Source organism: Scyliorhinus canicula, chromosome 18, assembly GCF_902713615.1.
Source record: "Scyliorhinus canicula chromosome 18, sScyCan1.1, whole genome shotgun sequence".
In the NCBI taxonomy this organism is placed as follows: domain Eukaryota; kingdom Metazoa; phylum Chordata; class Chondrichthyes; order Carcharhiniformes; family Scyliorhinidae; genus Scyliorhinus; species Scyliorhinus canicula.
Window position 1 is genome coordinate 113,659,829 of NC_052163.1, and position 12,907 is coordinate 113,672,735.

A 12,907-nucleotide genomic window follows, 5' to 3' on the forward strand; every position below is an offset into this window, starting at 1 on the left:
TTTTTTTTTCTCTGGGACTGGGTGGAAGGGGATGATATATTTTGGCGGGGGGAGCTAGCTAAAGTCAGCTGGTGAACGGAGGTGAGAGGAGAGAAGGGCTGTGGACATTGGAGCCTGGATAGAAGGCGTCAATGGGCCTAAGAGGCGAGCGAAGGGGCGGGGGGAAGGGTTGGATGCTGGGGGATGTTGTTTCAGGGGGAAAGGTAGGGGGCGGGTTTTCGGAAGGGGGGGAAGGGGTTCGATGTTAACAATGGACAGGGGCGGGTCAGACTTATGGGGCAGGGCCCGGCGGTATGTTGATGGTGGATAAGAAAGGTGGGGGGGGGGGGGGGATACCCCCAATAAGGATAGTCACATGGAACGTTAGAGGGCTAGGAGGTGAGGTCAAGGGTGCTTGCACATCTTAAAAGTCTGAAAACCGATGTGGCAATGCTGCAGGAGACTCACTTGAGGGTGAAGGACCAGGAGAGACTTAAAAAGGGTTGGGTTAGCCAAGTGTTTCACTCTGGATTTGATGGAAGGGCTCGAGGGGTAGCAGTGTTGGTCAGCAAAAGCGTATGCTTCCAGATGGAGAAGGTAGTGGCAGATCAGGGGGGTAGATATGTGATTGGGGCAGGGGTGCTGGACGGGAGATTAGTGGCGCTGGTAAGTGTATACGGTCCCAACTGGGACGATGCGGGATTTGCGAGGAAGGTGTTTGGAGCCATTCCTGACTTGGACACACACGAGCTGATTATGGGGGGGGGGGGGGGGGACTGGAACCTGGTGCAGGAGCCAAGGTTGGACAGATCATGGCCGCGCTCGCTGGTCCCATCAGGGGGGGCAAAGACGCTAGCTGGGCTAATAGTGGAAATGGGAGGGGTGGACCCTTGGAGGTTCCTGCACCCAGGGGAACGGGAGTACTCGTTTTTCTCAGCAGTCCATAGGGTACACTCGCGGATTGACTTTTTTGTGGTGGGAAAGGCTTTGCTGGCTGGAGTCAAGGGGTTGGAATTCTCTACAATTGCTGTGTCACATCACACTCCACATTGGGTGGATATGGTGCTGGAGAAGGGGGTAGCGCAGAGGCCGGGGTGGAAACTGGATGTGGGGCTTTTGGGGAACCAAGTATTCTGTGAAAAAATTGAGAAGGTAATTAAGGAATATGTAAGATTCAATTGTATGGGTGAGATGTCAATGGCAGTCGTCTGGGAGGCTCTAAAGGCAGTAGTGAGGGGTGAGGTAATTTTGTTTAAGGCCAGGGTGGACAAAGAGAAGAGGTTGGAGCGGCAGAGGCTAATAGATGAGATGTTGGAGGCAGATAGGAGTTATGCGGAGGATGGTGACCCAGTGATGCTGGGAAAGAGGAAGGAACTACAGGCGAGCTTCAACCGACTATCCACCAGGAAGGCGGTACGCCAACTGAGACGAGCGAGTAGTACAGTTTATGAACATGGAGACAAGGCAGGGCGTATGTTAGCAGGTCAGCTCCGGAGGGAGGCAGCAGCAAGGGAAATTCAGGTAAGGGATAGGGCCGGGAAGTTGGTGGCGGCTCCGGAGCTGATTAACAAGGTTTTTGAGGAATTCTATGAGAGGTTGTACAGGTCAGAGCCACCCGGGGGAGACCGTGAGATGCTGGAATTTCTAGATGGGTTGGAGTACCCGGGGCGAGGGGAGGGAGACAGGGCTACATTAGAAGGAGCAATACTGGAGCAGGAGATAAAAGACGCGATTGGGAGGATGCACTCGGGGAAGGTGGCAGGGCCGGATGGGTTTCCGGTGGAATATTATTAAAAATTTAAGGATAAGTTGGCATCCCTGATGGTGGGGATGTTTGAAGAGGCGATAGGGAAGGGGGTGTTGCCACAAACCTTGGGGCAGGCATCGATTTCACTGTTGCTTAAAAAGGATAAGGATCTGACGGAGTGTGGGTCGTATAGGCCCATATCACTTCTTAATGTGGACGCAAAGGTATTGGCGAAGGTACTGGCGGGTAGGCTGGAGGGGTGCCTCCTGAAGGTGATAGGTGAGGATCAGACAGGGTTTGTGAAAGGGAGGCAGCTGTTTTTGATTATTAGGAGGGTTTTGAACGTCGCTATGGCACCGGCGGAAGGGAAAGAAACCGAGGTGGTGGTGGCACTGGATGCCGAGAAGGCGTTTGATCGGGTGGAATAGGGGTACCTGATGGCAGTGCTGGAGCGGTTTGGGATTGGACCAAGATTTGTGAACTGGGTAAAGTTATTATATAAGGAGCCGAAGGCGAGTGTCCGCACGAACAATATCAGTTCGAGATACTTTTCTCTCCACCGTGGGATGAGGCAGGGATGTCCTATGTCCCCCCTGCTGTTTGTGCTTGCGATTGAGCCGTTGGCCATCGCATTAAGAAGTTTGGGAGCATGGAAAGGAATAGTGAGGGGGGGGGCGGGGCGGATAGAGCACAGGGTGTCCTTGTGTGCCGACGATTTGCTGCTGTATGTGTCGGAGCCGAGTATGTCGATAGGAGGAATATTGGAGTTGCTGCAGGCATTTGGGTCTTTCTCGGGGTACAAGCTGAACTTGGACAAGAGTGAGTTTTTTGTGGTGTCTCAGCCGGGGTGGGGGCAGGGGTGGGGGGGGCTGCCATTCCGTAGGGCAGGGACTCACTTTAGGTATCTGGGGGTGCAGGTTGCCCGGGAGTGGGGAAGGCTTCGCAGATACAACATCACTAGTTTGGTGGGGAGAGTGAAAGCCGACCTGGCGAGGTGGGATGGTCTCCCTCTGTCACTGGCGGGTTGGGTGCAGGCGGTTAAAATGAATGTGTTGCCGCAATTTCTGTTTATTTTTCAATGCCTACCGATTTTCCTGCCAAAGTCTTTTTTCAGGGATATTGAGGGAAGGATTACCTCGTTCATATGGGGAGGGAAGGTGGCCAGAGTGAGAAAGGTGCTGCTACAGAGAGGAAGGCAGGCAGGGGGTTTGGGTCTCCCGAACCTAATGTACTACTACTGGGCGGCGAATGTGGAGAACGTGCGGAGCTGAGTCAGAGGGGTTGATTCCCAGTGGGTCAGAATGGAGGAGAGTTTGTGCAGGGGGTCGGGGCTGAAGGCACTAGCAACGGCCCCGCTCCCGATAGCTCCGGGGAAATACTCAGGGAGTCCGGTAGTAATAGCTTCATTGAAAATCTGGAGGCAGTTTCGCCAACACTTCGGGTTGGGGGCAGGGTCAAGGGAAATGCCGATCCGGGAGAACCACAGATTTGAGCCAGGGAAGTGGGACGGAAGTTTTCGGAAATGGGAAGAGAAGGAGATTAAGACGCTAAAAGATTTGTTTCTTCGGGGTCGATTTGCAGGATTGAGGGAGCTGGAAGCGAAGTATGGGCTGGAACAGGGAGAAGTGTTTAGGTATATGCAGGTTCGGGACTTTGCCAGGAAGGAGATACAGAGCTTCCCGGAGGAACCGGCCTCCACGTTGTTGGAGGAGGTGCTGGCGGCAAGGGGACTGGAGAAGGGGACAATGTCAGCGGTATATGGAGCTATGTTGGAAAAGGATAAGGCACCACTGGAGGGGATCAAAGCGAAGTAGGAGGAAGAGTTGGGAGAGGTTATAGAGGAGGGGGTCTGGTGTGAGATGCTCTGGAGAGTGAATGCCTCCACCTCGTGTGCGAGGTTGGGGCTGATACAACTGAAGGTGGTGTACAGGGCGCACCTCACGAGGGCGAGGATGAGCCGATTCTTTGAAGGGGTAGAAGATGTGTGTGAGCGTTGTGGGGGGGGGGGCTAATCACATTCATATGTTTTGGTCCTGTCCAAAGCTTGGGGAGTACTGTAAGGAGGCGTTTGGGGTAATTTCCAAGGTGGTGCATGTGAAGCTGGACCCGGGTCCCCGGGAGGCCATATTCAGGGTGTCGATAAATTGCCCACTAAATCCAAAGGTTAGATAGGGTTACAGGAATGGGGCTAGGGTTTGGGCCTAGGTGGGGTGCTCTTTCGCAGTGTCGGTGCAGATGGCGATGGGCTGAATGGCCTCCATCTGCACTGTCGGGATTCTGTAACTCCCCCGTTCTTCTTTGAAATTGTGATATGAGAATGTTTACATCTGCTCATGAGAGCAGAGAGGGTTTCATGCTGCACCCAAAAGACAGTGCCTCTGGCAGTGCAGTGCTCCCTCAGTACCACACTGGGAACAATAACTTGGATTTCATGCTCAGGTTTCTGGCATGGGACTTGAACTCAAAACATTGTGATTCTGAGACAAGGGTGTTCCCCACTCAGCCAGATATTGAGGAAGAATTTCTTCTCCCAGAGGGTCATTACCTTTGGAATTCTCTTTCACAGAGAGTAGTGGAGTCTGGGTCACCAGAGGCCAAGGATTATGGAGGGTGAGGAGGCCATGTGGAGCAGGCAAGAAAGTGAATTTGAAGCCACAATCAGAGCACCATGATCTTATTGAAGAAGAGGAGCAGGTTCGATGGGCCAAATGTCCTACCCCTCCTATTTCTTATATACCTAAATGGAGTAACTGGCGATTGAGGAAAGAACATTGCTTAGTTTCGCGCTCAGCTTGAAAACTGGCTCCTCTGAGGTTTCAGGACCCGTCAGCAGTCGCATGTATAACCCACAGAGTGTCCAGCAAGTTCCAGATGCGAGTATGAAGATCTGATAAGCTCGCTGTGAGCCCAGTGAAACTTGAGAGAAGTAAGTTTCTTGCCAAATCCTCAGCCGCAGCCCACCATGTGGAATGTCCCAATATAACTGGAGGTCAAGAAACTTGACAAGAAGACTTCTTGGAATTTCATGGGGCAGAGATCGTGATAGGACCAGTATAAGATGGAGAGTTCACATACGGCTGCTAATTACAGAGAATCTGTGGCACAGGAAATGGCCATTCAACTAAACTGGTCTTTGCCAGAGCTTATACTCCACATGGACCTCCTACTCAAATTGCCTTTTCCCATTGTGTACCTCCTTATCCCTCTATTCCTTCCTCTCGCCAGTTTACATCAATTCTTCAACCACTCCATTTTTAAAGTTATTTTGAGGAATGTGACATCGCTGGCAAGGCCAGCATTCATTGTCCATCTCTAATTGCCCTTGAACAAAGTGTTTTGCTTGAACATTTCCAAGGGCAGTTAAGAGTCACCACATTGCTGTGGGTCTGGAGTCACACGTAGGCCAGACCGGGTAAGGACAGCAGATTTCCTTCCCCCAAAGCACCTTAGTGAATCAGATGGGTTTTTTGTGAAAATCAACAGTGGCTTCATGGTCATCATTAGACTTATTGAATTCAAATTCCCAGATGCCAAGGTGGGGTTTGAACTTGGGACCCCAGAGCATTACCCTGGGTCTCTGGATTACTAGTCCAGTGACATGACCACTACACCACCCCTTTCCTGTCACAATGAATCTCACATTCAATCATAAAATCCCTACAGTGCAGAAGAAGGCCATTCAGCCCACTGGCCTCCCTACCAGCGGAAATACTTTCTCCACAACTACCCTATCAGAGCCCTTCATATTTTGAAAAGCCTCTGTCAGGCTTCCTCTTATAATTCACGCTACCACAGAAAACATTCTCAGGCCATTCAGTCTCTCCTGATCAGCTTCACCCAGTAACATCTTGGTAAATCCTTTCTGCACCTTCTCCAGTTGGATCGCCCCCTTCGAAGGCCCCTGTGGCTTTAACATATCACATTAAAAATAAACAACTTTTTTGCCAACCAAGAAAGCAACTGAAGAAAGTGGCTGGACCGACTGATTATTTAAACTAGCCAGTTTGAAGGTGGATGTGATAAATTTGGATTGCCACAGAATTTACCTGGCAATGTTATGGCCTGCTGGGCGCAGAATTGGACTGCTGGTTTGACTCTTGCTCCAGGGCCCCCAGGGGACGTGTCTTGCCAGTGATGAGTGCTGACAAGGTCACACGGATGGGTTGGCTAGTGAAGAGGCTTGAGTTCACTCATCACTCCCCCACCCCATCACTCTCCCTCTGCCCACTGATCTGCGTTGACCTCCTTAACAGACTGGTTCTATCAAATGAAAATATGCTCTTCCTGTGAATGCCAAAACGAAGCAATCAGGAATATTTATCAGCTCACTTGCAACTGTCTTGGGAGCCAACAATCCCTTTAAGAGTGACCCCAGTCTGAATGTTCGGTGGCTATTTGAATGTTCGGTGGCGATTTCGAAGGATAAATGAACAATCCCTGTTGCTGTCAGAGAACACAGGGAGTGAGTGAGAGAGGGCAAAAGATTTGAAATTTAGAACAAGCAGTCTGTGAAATATTTTCCCTCAACGCTTAGACATATCTGCCTGGAGATACATATCTGCAACAGAAACCGTTTTGTTGAACTTTTCAACTTCTGGGCTGCAACTCTGTGTATTTTCTGTTTCTTGGTGTTATCGAGTGGTCATCGTTTGGAGGGGGGGGGGGGGGGGGGGCATGGCTCTTAAACAACCGGTTTTGTAAACTTTCAAACGTCCTCGAAACTCCCCTGCATCTGGGGGCAAAAAAAAGTTTGGAGATTTTTACCGGCAACTTTGCGTCTGAATGTTTTACTTTCTCTCTCAGCTTCCTCTTCCGATTTGACAGGAGGTTGGAATTTAAATCGAGCAGTGCGAGGGACATCTCCTTTTCACAGGAGTTGACTGTTTCCTGAAGTCTCTGGCTCCACATTTCTCCCCCTGAAGATATCTGTTGATCTTCCTCGCTCCAGTTAAGCTGACGGGTCAGCTGGCTGGGGTTTCTCTGCCAAGTGGGGCGGGTTTGTCTTTGAAACAAGTTTTCTTGGAGTTGTTGTCAGGACAGGAACTGACTTTCTCCCCGGGTGAGTAGCTCTCCCAGGAACCCCCAAAGATTCCTCTGGGGATTCCCGAGTGTGGATTTTGCAATGTCAGCAGAAACAGGAGGAGGTGAAGCTGGGGGAGAGGGGTGTCAGACTGAGCAAGGAGCAGAGCTCAGTCCCCCTCTGGCAACTGGCATGGAGGCACCTTGCCCCCTGCGTGAAGATGGCACAGCAGGAGGGCTCTTCCAAGCCGGGAACGGCTTACTCCCCGTCCCCAGAGCCCCCGGGAAATCTCCCAGCGTCTCGCCCAAAGCCTCTCCTCGGAACTCGCCCAGAAACTCGCCGCTGCTCTTCCGCAAGCTCATGATGAACAGGAGTATCCGCCTGCAGCGCCGATTCACCGTGGCTCAAACCTGGTAAGGGCGCAAATTTGGGCGCAGGGGCAAACTTGGGAAAAGTGCAACGAGATCCCGGTGTGAGGAGAAGTATTTTACTGTAACATTGTACCAGGACAAGCTGTCGGCTGGGAGGAGGTTGGGTTCACGACCAGGTCATGATTCTCCTAAAATATATATCACACTGAGTGCAAAACTGTATATAGTATATAATTGTATATATTATATAACTGTGTTATACTGGGCATAACATCAGAATACATAATAATCTTATTACGATTTAACATTGAACACTGTGTGTTACTGGGTATAACATTGTAACTAATAAATATAAAGTGTTACTGGGTATAACACTATGTATTAAATAATAACCCTGTTACTGGGAAGAACGGATATATATATACAGTGTTCCTGGGTAGAACACTATATATTAAATAATAACCTTGTTACTGGATAAAACATTGTATACATTATATAACACTGTTACTGGGTATAACACTATATATTATATAATAACCATAAAATGTAAGTAAAGACACCATAGACCCAGATGACCACAGGCTTTGAGGGGGAGAGCTGGTGGTGATTTAACCGGAGGATCACCACACCTCAGGCAAGTGGCAAGGTTGAGATGGTGGGGTCTACATGAATAAGCTCAGCCGGTACAGGGATTGAACCCATGCTGCTGGCCTTGTTCTGCATCACAAACTAGCTGTCCAGCTAGGGTGCCCAGGTGGCACTGCCAGGCTGGCAGGGGGAACTGCCAGGGTGCTGGGCTGGCAGTGTCAAGGTGCCTGGGCCCTCCAAGCCTGCGCTGGCCAGGCTACCCGTCTAATCTAAAACCTTCTACACATCCGGTAGCCCTCTAGAACATAGAACAGTACAGCACAGAACAGGCCCTTCGGCCCTCAATGTTGTGCCGAACAATGATCACCCTACTCATCCACCCTATACCCGTAACCCAACAATCCCCCCTTTAACCTTACTTTTAGTAGGACACTACGGGCAATTTAGCATGGCCAATCCACCTAACCCGCACATCTTTGGACTGTGGGAGGAAACCGGAGCACCCGGAGGAAACCCACGCACACAGGGGGAGGACGTGCAGACTCCACACAGACAGTGACCCAGCCGGGAATCGAACCTGGGACCCTGGAGCTGTGAAGCATTTATGCTAACCACCATGCTACCCTGCTGCCCCCTATTCCCATCCTATTCATGTATTTGTCAAAACGCCTCTTAAACGTCACCATAGTACCTGCTTCCACCACCTCCTCTGGCAGCGAGTTCCAGGCACCCACTACCCTCTGTGTAATAAACTTACCTTGCACATCCCCTCTAAACTTTGTCCGTTGTTTCAGCGAGAGCAAACCAAGTTTATCCAATCTCTCCTCATATGCCCTCTATACCAGGCAACATCCTGGCAAATCTCTTCTGTACTCTCTCCAAAGCCTCCACATCCTTCTGGTAGTTTAGTGACCAGAATTGAACACTATATTCCAAGTGCACCATTGTACATGTGATATAACACAGTATGTTACTGGGTACAACACTATATCTACTGTATTAATGGGTATAACTCTTGGGCGGCACGGTAGCACAGTGGGTAGCACTGTTGCTTCACAACTCCAGGGTCCCAGGTTCGATTCCTGGCTTGGGTCACTGTTGGTGCAGAGTCTGTGTACCCGAACAGGTGCCGGAATGTGCCAACTAGGGATGTTTCACAGTAACTTCATTACAGTATTGATGTAAGCCTACTTGTGACAATAAAGATTATTATTATTAAAATAAATTTAGAGTACCCAATTACTTTTTTTCCAATTAAGGGGCAATTTAGCGTGGCCATTTCACCTAACCTGCACATCTTTGGGTTGTGGGGGTGAAACCCATGTAGACACGGGAGGAATGTGCAAACTCCATACAGACAATGACCCGGGACCGGACTTAATGGATGTAACACATATATAATAACACTGTGTGTTACTGGATATAACACTGTATATATTATATAATACTGTGTTACTGGATATAACACTATATATTGTAGGGGCAGCATGGTGGCGCAGTGGGTTAGCCCTGTTGCCTCACGGCGCCGAGGTCCCAGGTTCGATCCCGGCTCTGGGTCACTGTCTGTATGGAGTTTGCACATTCTCCCCGTGTTTGCATTGGTTTCGCCCCCACAACCCAAAGATGTGCAAGGTAGGTGGATTGAACATGCTAAATTGCCCCTCAATTGGAAAAAAAATTAATTGGGTACACTAAATTAAAGAAAAAATAACACTATACATTGTATAATAACACATTGTGTTACTGGGTATAACACTCTATATTGTATATTAACACACCCTGTGCTGATTGGGATCAGGAGCAGGAACCCGAGTTGATATTAACCCTGCCTGCCCAGGTGATGATCTGCCTTCATACTGAAACGCTGACATCTGATAACACCCAGAGTGTCCGAGGGTTCCACCCAGAGATGATGAAGGGATGGTGATATAGTTCCAAGTCAGAATGGTGCATGACATGGGAGGTGGTGGTGTTCCCATTCTGTGCTGCTACAATGACCACTGTGATCAATCTTCTTGAAAAACCTGAGAGAATGATTTTGATAGCTGCATTTTGCTGGTAATAGATGTTTTGGGCTGTGAGTCCATTTGTTTCTGACGAGAATTGATTTTCCTTGAGTTTGGTCACTGGGATACCAGGTCACTTTCTGTTGAAATCCAAACTGTTCTAGTCCAGAGTTTGTTTATCAGCGTGGTGGTGTTTGACCATAACTAGTGCATGAAATTGAACTTTCTCAAACCTGCAACCTCTACCACCTAGAAGGATAAAAATAGTAAATGTAAATAAGTCATGTTACGAGCTTGACTGATTGTCTTAAATTGTTTTTAGTGTAGCTATTAGCGCACTAAGGGTTGTTCAGCAAGTGCTGCCCAGTTGTGGAATTGCACATAACATAGGGTTTTATAATTGTGGGCTGGTTGATTACAGCTTGTACTCTGCCTATTACAAACAATCGAAGGAACATGCTGTTTGATTCCATCAGCCAATTCAATCATTTTCTTTTGAAGTGTAGTCACTGTTGAAATGCAGTGGCCAATTTTATACATGTCAAGCTCCCACATATGGACTGGGAACAGAGGAAAATAGAATCACAAATGTGCTGTTTATCTCTTTGAGCCTGTTCAACCATTCAATGAGATTGTGGCTGATCTGTGTGCGGAGTGTTTGAAAAAAAATCCATCATAGAATCATCGAATCCTTACAGTGCAGAAGGAGGGCATTTGGACCATTGAGTCTGCACCCACCCTCCAAAAGAGCCATCTACCTAGACCCACTCCACCCCTGCAACCCAGTAACCCCACCTAACCTCTGGGCACTAAGGGGCAATTTAGCATGGCCAATCCATCTAACCTGACACTGTGTATTCAAGAAAGTGATTCACCAGCACTTATCCTTTTTTTTAAACTATTTTTATTAAAGGCTTTTTACATATATACACAAAACATCAGACGAGAAACACATCAACCTAAACAACCCCTTGCTGACCCTCAATCATTCTTGAAGAAATCAATGAACGGTTTCCACCTCTGGGTGAACTCCTCTATCGACCCCACGTAGCGAACTTGACTTTTTCCAACCTCAGGCATTCTGCCAAGTCGCTCACCCTCACCCCTTCAGCAGCTCCAATACATTGGCCAATACATTGCCTCTCTCCCCACATTCAGACTCCCAGATTTTCTGACATCCCAAATATCGCCACCTCCGGACTGAGGGCCAGCCCCACACCCGGAACCTCGGACATAATATCTGACAATCTCATCCAGAGACCCTCCGGTCTTGGACACGCCCATAACATCTGGACTTGATTGGCTGCCCTCCCACACCACACACTGCCCACATCTGTCTCCCACCACCACAAAGAACCTGCTTATCCTCGCCACCATCATTTGGGCCATTGCACCACTTTAAATCGGATGAGGCTTAGCCTCGCACACGACGGGGACGCGGTCACCTTTCACAAGGCCTCCGCCCACGTCACGTCTCCCCTCCCAGCTCCTCATCCCACTTGCGCTTAATCTCCTCCATCGGAGCACCTTCCTTCTCCATTAATTCCTTGTTTATATCCGACACCCTCTCGCCACCCCCGGAACCTCGTATCCAGCCCCAACAGCGCAAACCTATGGTTGTCGCATATTGCCGCCCACAATGACATGCCCTCCAGTCCAATATTTATCCTGCACCGGCCCCACACCCGTGACTCTGACACCACCACTGGGCTCACAGAGTACCACCAGCACTTTCTCAAGGACAATTGGGAATGGCAATACATACTGGCCTTGGCAGGGCCACCCACATCCGATGGTCGAATCCAGAAAACGTTTATTTTTTTCCTGGGATTAGGTTCAGAACCACCTGCCCTCTCAAAGGAAACTGAGCTATATCAAGGGGGGGGATGTTATTTTTAGTGATGGGGCCTATTTTCCGACTGGCATAGTCTTCGATTCAGATTACCACACTGCCTTTGTGGATTAGTGACTTATACCCAGCATGGGACAGAGAAGGGTCCAGGTCCTGTGCAACCAATTCCCCTGGGAAGCAGTCGGTGCTAGTGGAACAGGACTGGAATCAAGTAGAGGGAGAATGTGGATGTTTTTTGGCTAGCATGAAGCAAACAATTATTTTAAAATATAAAAATAGTTTGGGAGTCTTGCCTTCCATCAATTCAATGCTTCCCAGCCACACAAAGAGACAATTTTGTTTAATTCCCGACTGTCACAGTCGAGTCTGGCGTTTACATTGAGCTAAAACACAGATGTAAAAGTCTGAGGATTGTTTCCTCTCTTTATGAATACTTTATCTTTAGATAATTTAGACAGCGATCGCAGAGTCCTGACCAAGTGAAGTTATTTGTCGTTCTGTGAGGAATAATTTATTTATTGAGACAAAAGTAATAAAAGGACAAGCTCAGGGCGACTTGCAATGATTTACAGACACCAGAATTACAGACAACAGAATAACTTCAAATGCCGTTGCTGCTGTAACATAGTAAATGTGGCAATCAATGTGTGCACAGCAAGATTCCACAAACAGCGCTAATCTGGATGATCACCGGGTGATCAGTTTAGGTGCTTTTGGTTGTCCCAGAAGCGGGGAGAATTCCCCGGTCCTTGTTTGAAGCAGATAGAGCCATAGGATCCTTTACATCCACTCGAGAGGATAGATGGAAGCGTCGTCTGGAAAGATGGCACCTCGGACAGAGTGGCACTCCCTCATTACTGACACTAGGAGTGTCGGTCTGGTGGCTCAAACCTCTGTAGTGGGGCTTGATCCCAGGGCCTCTGACTCGAGTTAAAAAATCCGCGTTCCAACTTCGGATTGCCATCCACAGGAAGAGAAGGCCATTCAGCACCTTGAGGCTCTTCTGCCCTTCAGTTAGAACAGGGGTGGGCAAACTTTTCCGTGCAAGGGCCACATTCAGAAATTCACAATTCACAAAGGGCCGCATAGTATATTAAGTAAAATAATTACTTCACCCGGTTATGATTCTGGGCGCCTCATATAGAACATAGAACAGTACAGCACAGAACAGGCCCTTCGGCCCTCGACGTTGTGCCGAGCAATGATCACCCTACTCAAGTCAACGTATCCACCCTATACCAGTAAGCAACCCAACAGCCCCCCCCCCATTAACCTTAAAACAAAATTTAAAAAAAAAAATTATATTTAAAAAAAAATTTTTTTTTTTTTTTAATGACTTGGTGG

General features: G+C 48.7%; 1 protein-coding gene across 6 annotated transcripts in view; it reads left to right on the forward strand.

Annotated features, from left to right (window-relative positions):
- The window catches only part of LOC119952875 (cAMP-specific 3',5'-cyclic phosphodiesterase 4C-like), a 392,881-nt gene that overhangs the window by 198,610 nt on the left and 181,364 nt on the right, over positions 1 to 12,907 (forward strand). The window contains exon 1 of one of the 6 annotated variants that reach the window (XM_038776468.1): positions 6,600 to 7,159. The exons of 4 other annotated variants lie outside the window; for them this stretch is intronic. In XM_038776468.1, coding sequence (XP_038632396.1) covers positions 6,849 to 7,159 — 311 coding nt within the window. In that variant the 5' untranslated portion in view covers positions 6,600 to 6,848. Of the gene's footprint in view, positions 1 to 6,599; positions 7,160 to 12,907 lie in introns of those variants that run through there. One more of the 6 variants, XM_038776472.1, reaches the window with a different exon arrangement.